At 38.2% G+C, this 15,010-nt stretch overlaps 1 protein-coding gene across 5 annotated transcripts; it reads right to left on the bottom strand.

Moving 5' to 3' along the window:
* Positions 1–7,437: 7,437 nt before the first annotated feature.
* Positions 7,438–13,420, bottom strand: spaca6 (sperm acrosome associated 6). Of its 5 annotated transcripts, XM_086078701.1 has the most exons (10): positions 13,367–13,420; positions 13,104–13,270; positions 12,192–12,257; positions 11,046–11,117; positions 10,775–10,795; positions 10,623–10,694; positions 10,134–10,243; positions 8,631–8,787; positions 7,961–8,147; positions 7,438–7,812 (listed from the first exon to the last, which is right to left on the bottom strand). In XM_086078701.1, exons 3-10 carry the CDS (start codon positions 12,223–12,225, stop codon positions 7,749–7,751), a joined length of 717 nt encoding a protein of 238 aa, XP_085934827.1. In that variant the 5' UTR covers positions 12,226–12,257; positions 13,104–13,270; positions 13,367–13,420; the 3' UTR covers positions 7,438–7,748. The 5 variants fall into 5 exon arrangements, with proteins under 5 accessions (XP_085934827.1, XP_085934824.1, XP_085934822.1 ...); XM_086078698.1 differs by having other exon boundaries at positions 7,951–8,147; positions 13,104–13,409; XM_086078696.1 differs by having other exon boundaries at positions 13,104–13,409.
* Between the last annotated feature and the right edge of the window lie 1,590 nt (positions 13,421–15,010).

Genomic DNA, 15,010 nt, shown 5'->3' with positions numbered 1-15,010 from the left:
ACAAACAACATGCAAAGTCCACACAGACAGACTAGACCTCTTGACTGTGAAGCACACGAGCTAACCACTGTTAGTCTAAATAAAATCGATTAAATTAAACGAGAAGCAGACCTGTTAAAAAGATCTAAAGCTTAAAGAATTAACTCATTCACTGCCATTGACGGCTATTGACGGCAAAAATTGATTTGAACTATTTCTATTAGTTTAACATTTTTTCCACTTTTGTTAACAGGAGTATGAAAACCTAGAAATGTTTTTTATTGTTTTTTATTATTTAATTTATCATTGTATAGAATAGATATAGAATTTATGATTAATCGTGAGTTAACTATTGAAGTCATGCGATTAATTACAATAAGAAATTTTAATCGCCTGACGCGATTAAAAAAGAAAAGAAAAGATTACTAAAAATTAGGAGCGTTAGGCGATTAAATTTTTTAATTTAATTGCATGACTTCATGAGTTAACTCACGATTAATCACAAATTTTATATCTGTTCTAAATGTACAATAAAATAATCCTAGGTTTTCATACTCTTGTTAACAAAAGTTGGAAAAAAATTTAAACTAATAGAAATAGTTAAAATAATTATTTGACGTCTATAACCGTCAATGGCAGTGAATGAGTTAATATGGTCAATACCAAGTGTTCATTTTTTTAATAAGAGTTTATGCCAACGTATATCAAGCAGTTTAACAAATATAAGGTATGAACTTATGTGGGTAAATGAGCATTGACCTTTAAACTTCGAAGCACTACTTATAAGGGCAGAGGTCAAGCATAAAATAATCAACTATCAAGCTACTTAACAGTATGACATCATGCTAGGGGACCATTTCAGCAATTTTGATATTGTGCTTTTGCGTTACAATAACTGATTTGCTCTTACTTGGAAAAAAAGAGATACAAGCCTTTCATTTGACAGTGACCCATATCTTGATGATTTATTGTGCTGACCTGCCAAGTACATAATCACATCATCACGGGTGGTTAGTTTATGCTTGAGGTTTCTGAATATCCTGGACCATGAAAAGTAAAAATATGCCGGCCCTTTCTGACTTGCTTTGAAACATTGTTTCTATTTTTTTCCCTCCCCGTAGGTCTCAGCTGCTCAACAGAAGCTTCTGTAGTAACCATGTCACTCGATCACAACAGGACATTTACCGGTAAATGCCTTATTCAGAATGAATACGTTTGGATTAGTCTGGGAATTATTATTATTATTATTTTTTAAGGTATTTATCCACACCAAAATGTACAAACATCCTTTTGAGGATTTTGTTAGATCAATGTGAACATTGATCTAATAGAATCCTCAATGAATGACAAATCCCCCAACGAGTATTTTTATTTATTTTTTAAACAGGAAGTCAACCTAAAGTGTGCTTTACAATATTTTCTATGCAGCCCCTCTAGTCAAAACACAGCAATCTGATTAATATTCACCTGTTTTCTGTGTTTGGTCATGTGACATTCGCAAACTGAGCCATGATTGGTCGTTACCTGAGCCCTGAGCAAGTGGCAAAATGGCCGCCCCTGAGATGGATGAAAACGGTGGATTTTGCTGCTTCATTCCTATTCCACAAACTTTAAAACTTCAGTTTAAAGTAATTTTTTTGATTCATTGTTTTAGGATTTTCTTTTTAAAATGACAATCATGCGATATATTTCCTGCAATATTACCTTATTGAGTTATTAACCAAAACGCAGTGCATTCTGGGTACAGGGCATCCATACATCCGTTTTTCTTTAGTGCTTGTCCTGATTTTGTGCGAAAGACAAATTCCGAGACTGAATTACAAACTGCAAGTGCTCCCCTTTGAAGCAATCCATTGCAGCCAAGTCAAGCGAGAAGGAAGGTTGCTCCTGTTCTTCTCGGCCAGGAACTGCGGGATGCTCAAGGCGTGTTGTCACGTCAAAGCAGCCACGAGTTGTTTTTGCGACACATCTCATATATATGTATAACGTAGCGTGTTTATGTAATGTATTGAATTTTCACCTCAATGTAATAACGGCACACTCTTAGTGCTTTTTATGAACTTGTAACTTACTTGTAAGATAGTAAAAAATGGACTTAGTACACAAGAACAGAGGGTGGCAATATGATGGTGCGTTAAAGGCTAAGGCGCGGCTGCATTTGGAGAAAATTAAAGAACGAAAAGGACTCGACCGGTAACACCCCCACTGCTGGAATCCATTCGCTGCCATCCGAATGCCAAATTTTCTTTCATTTGTCAAGTTAATGGTTCAACCTACTTGACACGCCACGTTGATAGCGCAGATAATCCAGTCTGTACACAATAGAAGGGAACGCTAAGATCTTTTTGTTTTTTGTTTTTAAATGGCATTATCACCTTTTTGGAAAGGAGCTCTTCATACTGTATGTTTACAGAAAAGAGAAACGTGTGAGAATGTTTGGGATGTGTCAAGAAGAAAAAAAAAAGAGACAGTGGCGGTTACAGCAAGACATTACAGAGACATAGAGGGCACGGGGTGTGGGAAGCAACCATGCTTGTCATGTTCCAACCTTGGTGCACTCACCCTATGTATACGCATGTGTTTACGTGTGTTTATGTGTGTTGGTGATGAGAGGTCGATGGGTGTGGGACTTAATGATGCCGTTAAGATTGATAGTAGCAATAAAAAAATTTTTTTTATTGTAGTCTCATGCACGATCATATGCACGCACACACGCACGCACACACACACACACACACACACACACACACACACACACACACACACACACACACACACACACACACACACACACACACACACACACACACACACAAAACACACACACACACACACACACACACACACACACACACACACATAGCAGATTTATTATGACTACATTAGCATTATGGATAAATTATATGTATGTATGTATGTATGTGCATGTAATACGTATGTATGTATGTATGTATGTATGTGTGTGTATGTATGTATGTTTATGTAATACCTATGTATGTATGTATGTATGTATGTATGTATGTATGTGTATGTAATACGTATGTATGTATGTGTGTGTATGTATGTATGTTTATGTAATACGTATGTATGTATGTATGTATGTATGTATGTATGTATGTATGTATGTGTGTGTATGTATGTATGTATATGTAATACGTATGCATGTATGTATGTATGTATGTATGTATGTATGTAAGTATGAATGTATGTATGTAATACGTATGTATGTATGTATGTATGTATGTATGTATGTGTGTGTGTATGTATGCATGTATTTTTTTCACGTATAATTCACAAAGGTATTTTTTACTGGAACAACACGCACACATGCACACGCGTGTCTTATGTAACAGGAACATATAGGGCAGGCGTGTCAAACTCATCTGAATCCAGTGTGACATCAGCACTATGTTTGTCCTCATGTGGCAAGTAATTAAAAAAGGCCTGTGATATATACATCGTCTTTATTATAAAATTACATAACTGCCCCAATTAAGCCACTGTTACTAAATCTAGCCATTAATAAGCAATGAGCTACCAAAGGAGAACTCCATACAGAAATGTTGATAAGCCGATTTATGTAACTGGTGCAAATGATTTCACCGTTTTGAATGTGCATCTGTGAATACATATTCATAGAGAGAAAAAAGATACATAAATCACACTGATTATAAGATGAAGAAATCTTCATGCATCAAGATAAAAAAATAAATAATAATTAAGAGTAATTTTCTTACCATCAGAACATTTAATCTCGGCGTGCATCAGCATTATCAGCGCTTAATCAGCAGTCGATGAAAAAGCGAGATAACCTCCTCAGACGCTGTGTCGCTACCTTTTCCATTTGGCTCCCAACTGGTGGGCCTGGCAACAAATAAATACATGTAAAGTCTCGTTTCTGTCACAACTCTGCTTTAAGTCACTTCCTGACAACAACAAAAAAGGGTCGAGATTAGGAGTAGAAATACGTCATCAGGTAGAGTAGAGAGAAAGCAAAAAACCCAAATCTGCCTCGGCGACCTGGAACCACCTCGCACGGCTGCATTTAGTTTCCTTGCCTTGCCCGCCTGGGAACAAAACAAAATGTTCTTCAAAACGTTGCAAGGCGGCTGTCATCAAAAGCAGTCGAGTGATTTTAATTCTTCTCAATATGCAGCGACTGTGACCACAATATGCTTGTGAACGTCACCATTGCAAATCAATCCAGATGGAGCCTTGCAAGCACCGTAAGCAAGAGCTTCTCATTTCATTGCGAAAATCGCTTCAATGCATCAGCAAAAAAAAAATCATGACAAAACATCAATTTGTTGTTTACTTGTCAAATAGCAATGCATTAACGCAGAGCACACAATTGTTAAAGTGGAAGTCAACCTTAAACATTTCGTGACAATAATATGTTATATGTGACCTCCCTAGTCTAAAACATGACATTCTGATTAATATTACATTTGTGGAATATGCAGCAAAATCCAGCCATTTTTATCCATCTCAGGGGGAGTCCATTTTGCCACTTGCTGTCGATGGAAGATGACGTCACAGTTGCTCAGGGCTCAGGCAACGACCAATCACAGCTCACCTGATTTCTGAAGCTGTGCTGGTGCTCACTGCTCACTGTAATGGATCAAATGCAAAGGTCACATTTCGAGTACGGTATTTTTTGTATGAGACAAAAAAAGAAGAGGATTCTTCTTCATTTATCACTCATGATGTTTGTGCCAAACACTTCATAATTAGTCTTCTCAAAAGTGGATAACATCCAGAATACACCCTTTGGTTGTAACCTCCGGCACGAGCATCAAACTTTTTACACAACAGCTTCCGACTCATTCAAAAATGCGCAACAAATTGAGTGTGGTCGAAGGGCTATTTTCTTTCTTTCCTCCAAAGAATTGATTGTGAAACATTGAGCAACAACTGTGTGGAACTCTGACAAAAGATTAAAGATGAACTCCGCAGACAGAACAGCGATGATGCAGCGATGTCGTCAAGGCAAATTAAAATGAGCCCCACAACTGATGTCCTCCTATGCTGACGTACTGCATGTTATGTACTAACCAGCGATCCATTCTGCATTGATATAGTCCTATTATGACACACCCTTCAAGTAAACGTTAACAGTAAATATATATTGATAACAAAATACAGTTACGATATGAACAGCACACATGTACAGTATTTGGCAGAATTATAAGAGTGAACTTTGCCATGCCGTTCATAATATATTTGTCTAATTTGGTTATATTTGCTATCAACAAATAGAAGTCTGACATGTATTTATTCTTTCAGATAAAAAAAAAGCTTCTGTCAACAACATATGTCTTGTATTTACATTTGCCTCAAATGTTTTGAGTAGCATAATTCCGATTTTCCACCTGTCTTCGAATGCAGCATTTGTTCTCGGTGATAGGACGCTCTCCGCTCGTTGAAAAGCATTGGACTTCGGATCGTTGTCATTTGATTTGTGAGGATTATTTTGATTTGAAAATGTAATCAAATGTCGTTTGACTAGTGCTATAACAATATGTCTGGTGTGTACACTAGTCACAGGCAAAAGCAATACAAAGCACCGTGGGAATGAAGCGGTGCATTGCGGAAATATAAGAAATGCCCGGATGTTCGGAATTGTTAATAAGACAATGGCTGTGCTAAGCTACGATGTCAGGTAACTCAGGCTGAAATGTGGTTTTGTACTGCCACCTTTTGACCAAAGTGACAAATTTTCATTTTATATAATGAAAACAGAAAAAAAAACAGATTGGCAATGGGAATCCGAATAAAATACAAAGACAAAAACTTTTGACAAAATAAATACAGTACACACACTATTATGATTAATGGCCATCATGCGCCAAGGCACTGTAGACCTAGATATTTTTCTTAAACATTTTGCCTGCCACCATAATAACCACCGTCTTAAATTGTCTTAAAAAGCTTTGTGAATTTATTTGTAGACTGCGTGAAACACTGTACACTGTCAAATATTTCAAATAAAAACCTAAATTAATGGTTGAGAATTTTTGCATAGCCTACAAGGAGCGAGTTAATGCTCAACATTAAGCTATGTTAGTATTTAGAAGACATGTACACTGTAATAAAAAAAAGAAGTAATATTTACTTGGAAAAAAAACCTAGTAAATATTTTTCACTCAGAAATTCTAAGTACATTTTACAAGGAGAGTTAGGAGTACATTTTACTTAAAATTATTATTTTTTTTTTTAAAGTTACTCAAGCGTTGAGGAATTAACTCATGACTTTCAGCTTGAGCAGTCAGGTGGTAGAGTTGCCAAATGTACTCAAAACTGCCCTTGAAAATTTTACTTTGAATTTCTGAGTGGAAAAAAACGGTTTTTTGTCAAGTAAATATTACTTTAAAAAAAACTATACAAAACTTGCCAGAGATTGCAGAAAATGAAACCTGAACTCTGAAGTGTAGGTGGTTAGAACTTCTGCCCCAAAACTCTTAACTCCTCCCACTCCTTTTCTACCCCAGGTAACATTTTCTAGAGCCGCCGTTGCCACTGTCTCAATTGACATCCTAAGCATGTGACTTCCAAACAGCTGATGCAACTTCCTGCATTCAGATCATGTATCATAATTTGTGGCAATGTCAGCAAAGAATCTGCAAATTCAAATGTGCACATTTGGCACGTTTCCCTAGTGACCAAAATAAATAACTGCAGTCAACGTATGTGAATATTATGAAACTTCAAAGTTCCCCTGACCCTCTCGATTTTGACCTTGGCCTTAATTGCGACACATATGGTGTTTGGGGCGAGGCCTTCATCATCACAAAGGTTTTATAACTTAGTGATGAATGAATGTCAGCAAATATTTACTACATCCAGTTGACGTTAGTACTACACCACCTTCTTTTGAAATTCATCCAAATATACCAATGACAGCTTTAACGAGATAACAAATGACGAGGTTCAAATAGTTCAAGTAGATGCCCTCCTTCTCTTCACGGGGGTGTGTACGCCTGTTATTTTTCGCGTGGTGCTGCCACCCTGTGGCCAAATGAGTAACTACAACGATCAAGGACTGCCACAAAAAACAAAACAAGAAACTATTATGTGATTATAGTCAAGTGTAAAACAGGTGAGTGAGTGTATGAATTATTGCCATTAAATATAATGCAATTAAAGAGGCAAGAATTTTTTTCTTTTATGTCCCTGTAAGACTTTTGCAGTTCCCACTCCCACTGCGGTTCATTGAAGAACGAAACGTTAGGAACAAAAATACAAAATGGCTGGCAATATGGGGAACACACAAATAAGACTGCTGCTACCACTTGACCCCAAGTAATTGGAAGAATACTGGATGGATGAAAGAAAAACACTTCCATTGATATATGATCAATTGTAACCCTAGGATGCTTTTTTCGGAGGCTGGGCTACAAATAGTTTAAGTTCACTGGCGTCTTCCCTGCTAAATTAACCAGATACGGCAGCACAGGATTCAAGCACGTCTCCTTTATTGAAGTCCCTCGCTCGGTTACACCTCTCTCTTTTTTGCGCTCATGACATGCGCAGTACACGAAACACTTCAGCATGGAAACTGAAGTACAAAACCAAAAGTTCATAATTCACAAAACAAATATGAGTTAATCGCAAGTAAAATAATATTATTTATATAATCATGTATATTAAATTGGACACATTTCTTAAAATCATTGTTACTATGAACCGCCATCTCAAGTATCTCTTTCGCCCTCTAGTGGTGAAAAGAATAAACTACGTCGAGCTTTTATTACTTGTATCTTCCAAGATCACAGTTCTTCATTTCGCCTGATGCGTTCAGTGCCACCACTTCTTTTCCACAAAATCATCACCCTGCAAACACCCATGACATGAATTAGGATAAAGCAGCTCGGCAAGGAAAAACATTCACTGGAGAGGTGTGCATAAACAGTATATTTATAGACACAATTACTTGCTGTTCATTTGCAATCGTATGCAAATAATTCTAACCTCATCTTACCCCAAGGAGAGGATAAGGAGGAGCAGCAAAGATGTAAAGCAGATGGCAATGAGCGTGCGTGATGGGGGAGGCGGAGTGGGGTGTATGTGCATCCCATCATAGTCAGCGTGGAGCTTCCCTTCTGGGAGCAGAGACAGCTGAAATATATCGTGCAGCTCGGAATGGCCCGTCACTATGTGGGGGGTCACTTGGGGAAAAAGGGAAAGAGTCAAACATGGAACACGTACGTAGAGGTAAAGAATAAGTCGCTTGCACAAAAAGGTTGTTGGGGACCTTTCATGCTTGGTCAAAGTCAATTAATTGATTATGAATGAACAAAAATCAGCCCAGTAAAGTGGTCCCGACTTATTAAAAAAAATGTCGTTACCGAAATAAAACAGACTACAGTTCACGTTTTATTAAAATATGAACACATTTTAATTATAGCGAAAATGCCTTTTGTTTGAGTCTTTTAGTCTTTTGGGGTTTGCTACTCATGACGCATTAGTGTCTGATAATATTTGACTGTTATGATTATTATTTTTCTAAATGCATTTCAATGGGTGCCACTTTTTTTGCTATTCATGCCCAGTCCCGAACCGCGCGAATAGCAAGGTGTCCGCTGCATGCAAAGGAAGCCAAAGAAATGAAGGGTCTTCAATGATTTCATGTCATGTATTTCTCACACTACCTGTGAGATAGTAGTAAAGTCTGACAATGGAGATGCGATTGGAGAAGATCTCACACTGGTAGGTGCCCTCGTCCGACGCACTGGCGGATGGGATGAAGTACGCGTTGTCCGTTTCTTCTATCAATTCTTCAAACAGCTCCACCTGCTGAGTATTCATCTAACAAGCGGCAGAACATTCTTTTATCTGACGAGTTTTCGCTACTCTGCAAATTTGAGAAAAGATTTTGCCCGTATTAATTTGTCAGTGGCATTTTTGCCCCACGACATACACTTGAAGGCACTATTTAGTGAGTTGTCCATCAACGCATTCTTTTTTTTTTTTTTAGCCCCTTGGCGGTATTGTGTGCCATTTTGGGCTTTTTCATCAAAGAGAAAGCATGGGAAAAAAATACACTAGGGAGCTGACATTTCAAGAGGATTGTTAAAACATGTCGTTTTCAAAATGACACAAAGCGGTAATTGCGGATTGCAAATGGGAGCTAGAGATTTAGGCCATGTTTCTACATAAAATGGCCCATTTTGGTCACATTGACTCCCAAAATAAATCATGATTTTTGATATACTGTAAACCTGATGTGTTATAAATGCATTCTCGCAATTACTGATGCATTTCCTACATAGCCGTCTCAGAAATATGGGAATATAGAAATTGGTGCGTCGACAGCTCTTAACTCATTCACTCCCAGCCATTTTCACTGAAGCAACCCCCTTCGCTCCCGGCTGTTTTACTGGATTTTGACTGATTTGGCAAAGCCCACAGAATATTGTGTTCTATTGCTATAAAACATGGAACCTGCAAAAAGAAAGATTAGTCTCTTCTTTCTTTAGGAAAAAAAGTACATTTCTATCTGTTTCATTATTCACAAATCTGTTTAAAACAGTGGGGAAAAGAGAATCTTTGCAACATGACCCTGGCGGATCTCTTATACTCTGCTGCCACCTGCTGGTCCTTTTCTGTAATAACTACCATTGCTTTAAGCGACCTCTTGAGGTCAGAGACTTCTGTATGGTCTAGCATTAAAAAAAAAAACATTACAAATTTAAATAAATATGTTTTTGGGACCATGGAAACATTTAAAATAGAATGTTTTCATTCGTTTTTGGGAGAAAATTTGTTAACTATTAGGTGGCGCAAGAAAATAATGATTTTTCAAGCATTGCAATGACTTATCGTTACAATTTTAGTACATGCGAAGAACAAATGTTGTTGTGTGTGTAAATGCATATTCATAATTGACTTAGTTATCACACTTCAATGGGCTTAATAATGCCAGGCTACTTAAAGCAAAATACCACCCACGGACTTGAAGGAGCAGATTGGCCCTCGTCTTTTTTTCCCCTCCCTACTCGCTCATGTTTTTCCCTTTTTCCATCTAGAAAAACTTGGGGCACTAAGTAGCGAACCGTCAGGCTCCCTCTGTTGGTCATTGTTATATTTCATTTTTCCACTATTACTACTGACTATTCAACTCCAGTAAGTCTGAGAAAAATGATGAAACTTACCTTTTCTGCATATTTCCAGACCTTCAAGATTGTGTTATCTTGAGGTAATGGAAATTTCACATCGCACAATATTTTAATCGACGTGTCCTCTGCCACTGCTATGTTTTGAACTGAAAACACACACACACACACACACAAACATGAAGACACACAGGCGGTACATAACATTCTCCCGGGCGATGATTCCACTTAAGCCGAGTCTCTGAGGAGAAGCGTCGAAGTGAGCATTAGCATTGCTGTATGGAGGTGACATGATACCATAGTGTGTGGGAGCCAACTGTCATCTCGCATAAAGGAAGCCAAGGGCTTAAAGTGGAACCTTGTGCGAACGATATGCGTGGAAATAAGTCGCTTTCTCCCGACGTGGTACTAAGAGCATTTCAAGGATCAAAAGTGGAGACTTTCCAGGAACAAGGATGCTTGGGAGGGTGAAATCAGACTTATGTCAGGATGTGTTAAGTGTGGATTGCAACATTTTCGCTTTCTTACCTGGGCAGTCAAGAAGAAAACCGCAGGAATCAATTTTGCAAGTTGTACAGCTGTATTGGCCTACTTGATACCCTGGTGGACGCATTGAAATACTCCATTGCAAACGATGACAACAGGCCTTGTGCAAAGTGAATGTTTTAAGAGGCACTAACCGCATGGGCCGACGCATTTGCCTGAAAACAAAAAAAACAGCAACAGTTAACTGTGATTAGAACTGAACATATTTGATGTCGCCGCTCACAAGTTGCTGGACCTGACAGCTTCTTGTCCCCTCCGCAACGCGTGAAAAGCCGCGATAACGTAACTAGCCTATTACTGCAGGAGTACCGAGATCAGAGGGAGCTACGATGACTCAATACGGGCTTCACTATGGATGAAAAAGATGAAGGGAAGGGAAGGGAAGGGGCGGAGACCTCGTCTCACCTCGAGGCAATTGGGAGGCTTTAGCGATGAAATTGTTGGCCACCGCCTGCAGGTCCTTTTCCCGAATACTCTCTGTTAGGACAGGAGACAGAAGAGGAAGACGTACACGCTTTTCACTCAACATTTCAAGCTGCGTCAAAGGGAATCATTTTGAAACGTGAGCATCGCCATTTGAGAGCTAACATAACAATTTGGGGGGATGACGACCATGTTCAAAAGTCAATTACGAATACGGATAAACATTCATTTTGATGACAAAACGGCAATGAGGGTTAGGGTCAAAATTTCATTAAAAGCTGTTAAATTGTCATTTAGGAGTAATGATAAAATGTCATTTGGGAATAAGGCTGGAAACTCATTTAGGAGCAATATTAAAAAGTAATTCAGTCTGATGACAAAATGTCTATTAGGATTAATGCTTGGATGTCATTTAGAAGCAATTTTAAAAAGTAATTCAGATGGATGACAACATGTCCGTCGGAGCAATGTAAAAAAGTAATTTAGGAGTCATGTAAGTCATTCAAGAGTAATTGAAAGGGAAGTCAACTGAAATTTTTTCTTTACATTATGTTCTATGCAGCCCCTCTCGTGTAAACACGACATTCAAATTGATATTACGTTTGTGGAACGCGAGTTAAGCAATAAAATCCTTCTTTTTTTTTTATCCATCACTGGGGGCGGCCATTTTGCCGCTTGCTGTTGACTGAAAAACGCATCACAGTTGCTCGTGGCTCAGATAAACAACCAATCACGGCTCACCTGTTTTCTGAGTTTGGTCATGCGACATTCACAAGCTGAGCCGTGATTGGTTATTACTGGGATGGATAAAAAATGGGTGGATTTAGCTGCTTAACTCATATTCCACAAACGTAGTATTAATCAGAATGCCGAGTTTGGACTAGTGGGGGAACACACAACATGTTACTTACGTTTAATGTAATATTTCATTTAGGAGTTAAGTAAAACGTAGTAACAGGAATGCTGTTCGTGCTACTATGGAGCATGTTAACATGTAAGCAGTCAGGTTAAATGTTAATGTGGAGCTCTATTAAAATGTCCTTTTGGAACATTCGTGTATGTTATTTAGTACAGTAATATGACAATTTTATTTAGGAGCAATAATGTATGTCTGTTAGCAGTACTTACTTTCCGTCTTTAGATTAAGAAAGGGCTCGTTCATGATGTCCTTCAAACTGTCCTCGTGGCCTTTTCCTGTCATAACACACCCCCACACCCCCACACACACACCCACACACATTAATATCAGATGACAATGTTACAATGAAATTGTGCCATCTGTTTACTTCCCAGCATCTTGGTGGCAAGTAAACGCAACATGTCGTGAGGAATGCTGTGATAGGTTATGATCAAGTGTGGTACTGGTACAACTCGTATTCGGGCTCACTCTGGTGGTATTTGAAATGTTCTATGCAGCCCGACTAGTCTAAACACGGCATTCTGATTAATTTACGTTTGTGGAATATGAATAAAGCAGCAAAATCCACCTGTTTTTATTCATCTCAGGTGGGGGCCATTTCGCCACTTGTTGACTGAAAATGACATCACAGTTGCTTTGCGTAAATGTGACGTCATTTTCACTTGAAAGGGTGGATTTAGCTTCTTAACTAATTTTCCACACACACAATTTATCACAATTATCTGTTTTTAGGCTAGCGGAGTCACATACATGTTTGACTTCCTTTTAAATGATTTTAAGCATTGTATCATTTATGAGTGTTTCACACGTTGTTAGAAAGTTAAAACTATTGGCGTCAAGACACGTACCACTTGTGTTAGCATGGGGACTTTGCGCCCCCTTGTGGATAGAATATATATATAAACTGTGTAGCACAAGCAGAAGACGCACGTTTGTTTGTATTGGAACAGGGGAAGTCCAACCTACTGTACATTTTGTTTTATACTTAACTTTTGATTAACAAAAATTAAAAGCAAAAAAAACACTGTATGCTACTCCCGGAGAAAAAACATACACACATCTGAACAGTTGACACGTGACTCTGCATTAGATAGCGGAAGTGTACCCAAAAGAATCCCTACCGACTTTGCCGGCGTCGATCACATCGACATTGTTGTCGAACAGGCGGCCTAAAGCTTTGTAGCATTTGCCAGCGTCTGCTGCCTTATTCTTTTCAATTTCGTAGAGACGACACACTGAAGCAATGTCCGCCGACTTTACCAAGCATTGAACGCAGCCCACGGACAGCCTGAAAGCTCCACACAACAGACACAGAAATAAAACAAACAAATTGGACGAGCACATTCTAAATATATTTCACTGTGAATTGGAACAGTCAATTCACCACAAATGAGCGCTACTTAACCCCAACGAGGCGTCGCCGTGACGTCACGTTTGAACCGTTGAGTACTCGTCGTCATATAGAAGTATATTTACAGTCCATCTCTACTTCTAAAAACAAGGCTGTCAAAACCTTAATATTGTGTTCTTATTTTGGTGTTTTTAATATTTCTTAGTGTAAGACCCCACTGCTATTGTGAGATTGTTGTGTATAACTTTTACTTTTATTGTAATAATTGTTTGCTATGTTTTGGCTCTTGTTTTCAATTTGTTAAATAAAGTAATTTAAAAAACAAGCAAACAAAAAACAAACACCTTGTCATCATACTGTGTTCTGTGATGAATCTTGTTACCAATGTGCCAATTTAAGAATCTCCAAATGGCAATGTACCTGGTGTATTGGCGTTTATGCAAGCGTCTGTATGTTTACACTTTCATTATCAAAACTAAAAAATTGGAGTTGGGGGGGGGGGGGGGTGGGGGGTTGTGTTATTCGTTAATAAATCGTTATACATTAATAAAAAAAATTGTTTTTCAAACTCACCTTTGTCGACTTCATGGTTTAATTTTTTTTCACTTAATACTTACGAAATATGAAATATATTGATCATTTTACAATGATGTCCCCAACATTTGATGTTACCTTTTTCCACTACGCAGTAGTCTTTAAAATCAGGGGTGGCCATTTTTTGTGTCAAAGGGCAATTAGAAACAATTAATTATTTTGGAATAAAATGATTCTCATTTTAAAATGTGAATGTGTTATTAACCGATTATTTAATCAAATACTAATTTGCTGTACAGTGCATGTAAAATTTTCACAACTCATTATTTACAATAAATACACTAATGATAAAGAACAAATTAAAAACAAAACATAATTAACACATTTCAAGTAAAAATGCATGCGCGCTCAGGCGTGAAAACGGGCACATCTTGATTTTCGTGCAGTTGCAAGCTTCCTTTACAGTATTTGGGAATTTCGTTTTTTCTTTTGCATGCCTTTGGCGCACGTAACAATTTCGTAGCTGAAAGCACACTAAACTTTACACCAGCTGAAAGCTCACACGCACGATTGGGGGGGTGAAAGCAAGTGTCAAGTCACTGGCATAGATTATTTGCTACAATATTTGTAGAAGTCATACTTTTCAGACCAATTAGGCCTAATTTGAGTATTTGTCCTCTCACAGAAAAAACCAGAGTGGGGTGTATTAAGATTTTTTTTTTCTCCCAATGTATTGTTGTAATGCCTCTCAGTGTGGATGAGCGCCCCTTTGGGTGCTTTTCCTCACATGTTTTCTCTGTGCCCTGCCATGTTATGCTATATCTTTTAATTGCACAGCACTTGAGTTGCATTTTTATGTATGTAAAAGTTAAACATATAAAGTTTGATTTGTTCAATGTTTTTTCAGTGTTTATGAACCAAAATCCTTGTGTGCTGTCATGTCCTCCCCGAGTTGCGCTGAGCCACTGGCGCCGTGATGGTCATGTGAATTGTGGGAAAACGAGCTTTTTCTTCTTTGAATGACGTCATTCTGAAGTCTGGATGTCATGTGGCGCTATGCTGCCCCTCACAGGTCTTTCTTGGTACTGCCGTCACATCTCAGCACACCCACTGTGATTTCATTCCTTTTCAAGTGCCTTTTAA

This window comes from Leptonotus elevatus, chromosome 6 (genome assembly GCF_054856555.1).
Source record: "Leptonotus elevatus isolate MCC_2025b chromosome 6, RoL_Lele_1.0, whole genome shotgun sequence".
Classification (NCBI taxonomy): Eukaryota; Metazoa; Chordata; class Actinopteri; order Syngnathiformes; family Syngnathidae; genus Leptonotus; species Leptonotus elevatus.
Note: the sequence above shows the minus strand (reverse complement) of the source record. Positions and strands in the feature narration are given on the sequence as shown.

Bases quoted from the DNA above. Each gene is read 5' to 3' on its own strand.
- spaca6 (XM_086078696.1), bottom strand. From the start codon at position 13,326: ATGTGCTCGTCCAATTTGTTTGTTTTATTTCTGTGTCTGTTGTGTGGA. The intron at 12,258-13,103 runs GTAGGGATTCTT...GTGTTATGACAG, and splicing joins GATCGACGCCGGCAAAGTCG to GAAAAGGCCACGAGGACAGT. The intron at 8,148-8,630 runs GTAGTGTGAGAA...TTTTTCCCCAAG, and splicing joins ACTTTACTACTATCTCACAG to TGACCCCCCACATAGTGACG.